Source organism: Capsicum annuum, chromosome 4, assembly GCF_002878395.1.
Source record: "Capsicum annuum cultivar UCD-10X-F1 chromosome 4, UCD10Xv1.1, whole genome shotgun sequence".
Lineage (NCBI taxonomy): Eukaryota > Viridiplantae > Streptophyta > Magnoliopsida > Solanales > Solanaceae > Capsicum > Capsicum annuum.
The window spans coordinates 228,395,921-228,401,280 of NC_061114.1; the positions used below are offsets into that span (position 1 = coordinate 228,395,921).

The 5,360-nt window shown below is 29.7% G+C and overlaps 1 protein-coding gene across 8 annotated transcripts; it reads left to right on the forward strand.

Annotated features, from left to right (window-relative positions):
• The first annotated feature begins 2,902 nt into the window (after nt 1-2,902).
• Nucleotides 2,903-5,360, forward strand: LOC107866908. 8 transcript variants are annotated; one of them, XM_047411348.1, is made up of 11 exons: nt 2,903-3,195; nt 3,355-3,392; nt 3,739-3,835; nt 3,991-4,043; nt 4,133-4,210; nt 4,368-4,417; nt 4,500-4,579; nt 4,674-4,782; nt 4,871-4,950; nt 5,043-5,135; nt 5,259-5,354. In XM_047411348.1, the coding sequence occupies exons 4-11, from the start codon at nt 4,021-4,023 to the stop codon at nt 5,337-5,339; spliced, it is 594 nt and encodes a 197-aa protein (XP_047267304.1). In that variant the 5' UTR covers nt 2,903-3,195; nt 3,355-3,392; nt 3,739-3,835; nt 3,991-4,020; the 3' UTR covers nt 5,340-5,354. The 8 variants fall into 8 exon arrangements, with proteins under 8 accessions (XP_047267304.1, XP_047267300.1, XP_047267307.1 ...); XM_047411344.1 differs by having other exon boundaries at nt 2,907-3,195; nt 4,868-4,950; nt 5,259-5,360; XM_047411351.1 differs by having other exon boundaries at nt 2,907-3,195; nt 4,868-4,950; nt 5,043-5,120; nt 5,259-5,360.

Here is a 5,360-nt window from a genome sequence, read left to right on the forward strand (position 1 = left end):
ATAGACATTCTAATGAGACTATATGTGAAATTTTACCAATAAACAACACACTGTAACAGACAAATTAACACACAAAATTTGTCTACAGAATGTGTGAATTAATTGGAGAAGAAGGGCCCATATAATGTACTTAGCAAACATTTGGTAAACGAAAGTCATATTATTTGTTTTACTAATTAATTATGATTTAAACTGATGAACCTCCAGAAGATACCTTTCAAATTTCAATTAGAATATATAGTTGTTTATATTAGACCAACAGCCATTGATTATTTGATCAATCTTTCACAATAATTATATTAAAATGTGTGCCCTTTTTTATTTATTTTTCATTAGCTTATGATATTTATATTGAGGTTCAACTAAATTTGAATTCACACATTGTAAGATTTATTTTTACAGGAAATGACACTCAATCAGTAGCGGGGTTAGAATTTTCACAAGGTGGGCTCAAAATATGAAAAATTAACACACTAATAATGTAATTTTCGTCAAGGGATTCGAACGAACCCCGAGAACTTGCTATCTCCGGCCCAGCTCCCAACAAGATGTTTTCTATTTCTAAAAATTTAAATCCGATACTTCTGATTAACCTGTTTGGATTATCTTTTAGCTTTTGACTTTTAAGGCATAAGTTATAAGCTAGAAATTCTAACTTATAATTTTTGACTTATTTTTAACATTTTAAGCCAAAAGTCATATGTTAAGATTTCTAACTTAGGACTTTTAGCTTATTTTTAATATTTTAGTTTAAAAATTAAGTGCTCATAAACAATTTTTAAATATATTCAAACACTTCAAAAGTGCCTAAAAAATTATTTTGACTTAAAAACACTTAAAATAAGTCAATCCAAACGGACCATAAGAGTATCATATCTAAATGTGTCATTTTCTAATCCGAACCACTATTAAATATTTCTGGCCAAATTATTAAAATATATGTAAAGTATTTTCGGCGCAGCTTAAATTTTGAGACCTACATAATTGAAGACTATTTGATTACCAAAAAAAAAAAAAAAGGATATTCATCATGTTTATACTGAATTAATCTAAAAAATAATTAAAATTAAACTATTAGAACCAGAATTGCTTTAGAACAAAGCAAGTGGTACCTTTAAGGTCACCTTCATAGTTAGTTTTTTTATTTGTTCCCTTTCCATAGATAGATTCTAATATAAATTTTGTTTTTTATTTTTTTCCTTTCCATAGATAGATTCTAATATAAATTTTGTTTTTTATTTTTTCCCTTTCCATAGATAGATTCTAATATAATTTTTTTTTCCCTTTCCATATATATATAGATATATATATAAAATTTCCTAAAAGTTTCCTAAAAATCTTCCATGCGTATGTTTTTAATATAAATTTTATTTTATTTTATTTTCTCCCTTTCCATAGATAGAGTTTTTCCTAAAAAGTTGTGTAGGACTTCTAACAAAAAAATTGGTACATTACATGTAATTCCTGGTAGGTATGAGATTCTTCTTCTTCTTCTTTTTTTTTTTTTTTTTTTTTTTTTCTATTCTAAATATTCAAATAATAATTTAATGATGATTATTTTTAAAAAAATAATGAAAAGACGATTTTGTCTATTGAGGAGTATTTTAATGAAGGGCAAAAAGTTTAAATCACTTTTCTAAGGGGTTTCACACTTTTAATATATCATAGATATAGATATAGATATAGATTATAGATATAGATTATAGATTATAGATATTATAGATATAGATTATAGATATAGATAGATTATTGAATAGATATATTTCTTTTCAAGCTTTAAATATTTATTCTTAAGAATAAAACTTTTATCTTATTTAGCTTAATTTTTTTGTATGTGTGCCTTTTCATGATTATATCGTGTGTATTTTAAAAATAAAAATTTCATCTTATTTAGCTTTAAATTTTTTGCGTGTGCCTTCCAATGATTATACCGCGTGTGTTTAAAAAAAATCTTACTATATCTTATCTAGTTTGAAATAAAAACTTCCAACTTAAGTTTGCTAAAATAAAAACAGATTTGTTGTTTATATCACTTTATTTAAACACATATCACTCATATAATATAGAATATTAAAAATTCATTTTAATTGATATATACAATATCAATTTTCAAGTGATTAAAAAACTATTTAATTTAAAATATGTAATTCGACAATTGAGTCGACATTTTTATTATTTTTTTTAGAGAAATTAAAATATATAAATAAACGTAATAATTATTCAAATAAATTTAGCGTACAATATATTCATAAATAAAAAATACATATATATGTGTGAAATGAAATGAAAATATACATTGAATTGGAACAATACCACGATCTATCATTTCTTTCTCTTAACTGAAATATACTCAGATTGCAAGCATATATATGTATGTGAAATAAAAATTATAGGGTTTGATGTACAACCATATGTGTGAATAACTTATTCTGATACTATTTATTAGTCTCGAGATAAATTATCCCGAATTTTAACAACCAACGACGAACTAAAAATCTTATCCCAAAATTATTATTTTATTTCAAGATTATTTACTTTAATACCGCAAACCAAACAACCCCTAATTGAATTTGAATCTCTTCTATACCCAAATTCATTACCAACAACCACTCTTCCTCTAATTTAATTTCAACTTAATTCACTTTTAAAAAAATAAAAAAATCAATAAGGAAGAAAAATAATGACGGAGAGAAAAAGAAATATATATTAATTAGGATAACATTAAGTTTGAAGTTATAATTATCTTATTCTTTAAAATTGCTATATACGCAATTTTGAAAAAATAATGTTAGAAGAAAAATTTTATGGAAAAATTTAAAAGATTGGGGTTATATGTAGTAATAATAATAAAAGTTGGAATTGGAGTTGGAAAACTGGGAAACAACAAAAAACTGTTTTCCCTTTTCAGAAAAATTTTCTGAAGTTATTTTCCGAATTTTCATGGCCAAACATCATGATTTCCAATTCCGGAAAAAAAGGAAAATTTTTCAAGGCCAAACGGGCCCTTAGTATTTGAAATTTGAGCATGATATGTGAAGGTAAATTTGCTATTGAAGTATAAATATTGGGCGGCGCCAGGCAGTAGTGTATGCATAGCAGAACAGGAATACTTGTCTTACTTATCAAAATCCCTAATTCTCATTGATCAAACCATCAAACCTCCATGGAAAGAATTGGTGAACTAGAATCGAACAAGTAAGAATTTTATTATTATTTTTCTTTCCTTTTTGTTTTAGCCGAGGTAGCAGTTTTCGCTCATCGCATGTTGTTGTAATTATGTTCCTCCCTGGATATACTTTCCGTAGAAGGATCCATATATTTTCCTTTTTATATGTTTTTCTTTTTTTTTTTCAGGAAAAAGAAGCAAGTAGAGAGCTCCTCCAATGAGCCTGGTAGGCTTGTTCTTTTTTAGTATATTGTTGCTTTTCTCAATTTGGTTCTTGTTTTTATCTGTATGTATATTCTGTTGGCTATTTGATTGGTATAAAGATTGGTTTGGTCTGCGACCTGTCGATGTAACAAAGCTAATGCCGGGATGAATTTTAGGATGATTTTATTAACTGAGAAACAACTTGTTTAGTTCTGTATGTAAATATCACTTTCGTATGAATATGCAATTTTGCTTACCAAAAGAAAAATAAAATTGATATAATCTGAATGTTGGAGTCATGTGTTATTACTTCTTATAGTGTTTTATGGTGATTGTAGCTTCATCCCTATGATTTTGTATGTTCTCAGGCTAAAGCTGACCCCGTTCTCACAAGCAATGATCCCCGTGGTGATAGCTCTCTGTTGCAGTTTGCTTTCGAAGAATTCCAGTTATTGCTCTCGGAGAGTATGACTAAGCCTGCTCCAACTTCTTTTATGTGGATTCTATTTCGATTTGTATATTCACTTATCCACGAAAAATATATATTGACACTAAACTTGCTCCAATTCTTTTATTTCGATTTGCATATTCACTTATCTACGAAAAATTTACATTCACAGAATGGATTCGTTTTGTAGAAGGCATATCTCATGCTCTTGTTGGTCGAATCCAGGTAGAAAGTCGTGTATTGGTACCTTTCTGTGCTTTCTTTATGTGGTTGGAGCTTTGCCCTTGCTTTGTCTTAATGGTTTGTGTTCACAGGATGAAGCTGCTTGCGTTCTCAAAGGCAAAGGTTTTGAGGCATCACCATTACTTGAAAAATTTCTGGATGGTGATATGGTGTGTGGTTGAACCCTTATGTTGTAGATCTGAAGCTTTGTTGATTAGCTAGCTTATTTTATTTTGTTTCCAAACTATAGGCTGAATGTGGTTTTTAATGGTAATTGATTTGTTGGTTTACAAATCCTCAATCAATGGTTGTTTGTGATTTTGCTAGCAGTCAACCGCTGCCATTGACCAAAGAACGCAAAGAAATGCTCTCGGACAGTATGACTAAGACTGCACCAGTTCTTTTCCTACTGATTTTACTCAACTTGCACAGCATTAACATGAAAATTTTTGTTTGCAGTATTGAGTCATATTGTAGAAAATGTATACTCTGTTCTGGTTGATTGTCTGGAGAGTAAATATCTGGTGCAGCTCCAGGTAGTAAGTGATGTGTTGATTACTATCCAGTTTCTTTTTTAGTGTATTGTGGTTGTCGCGTCACCCTTGTTTTATCCTTGTGCTTTTGAGTTCACAGACGAAAGCTGCCCATGATTCTGGTAGCCACAGTGATTCTGGTGTTTTGCTTGGTGGTGTCTCTCTGCGGCAGTTTGCAATCAAAGAATTCCAAAAATTGCTCTCTGAAAGTATGACTTAAGCCTATGCCAACTTTTTTTCTGCTGATTTTATTTCAATTTGCATAGTTACGTATTTGCAAACAATTATTGACAGAAGGGAATCCTTGTTTAGAAGATATATCTTATGGTTTAATTCGTGGACTAGTCATACAGAGAAAGTGTTGTCTACAACTCCAGGTAGAGAATCATGTCTTGATTACTTTATTGTACCTTCTTTATTTGCTTTGTAGCTTCAAAGTTGCTTTATCTTAACAGTTTTGTGTTCTCAGTTTGAAGCTGTTTGGCTTCTCAATTACAAGGATTTTAAGGGCTTGCCATTACTTGAAAAGTTTCTGCATGATCGTATGGTGCATGATCGTATGGTGTGTGACTGACCCCTCATGTTGTATAGACTGAAGCTTTATTGATTAGCAGTTGATTATATTTTGTTACTAAACTATAGGCTGAATGTAGTTTTTAATGGTAACTGATTTGTTGTTTTACAGCTTTGGTCGATAGTTGCCCCTATTTTACCTAGCAGTCTACAACCAGTGACCAGGAGCCTTGGTAAAGTTGCTGCCATGTGACCAGGAGGTCACGGGTTCAAG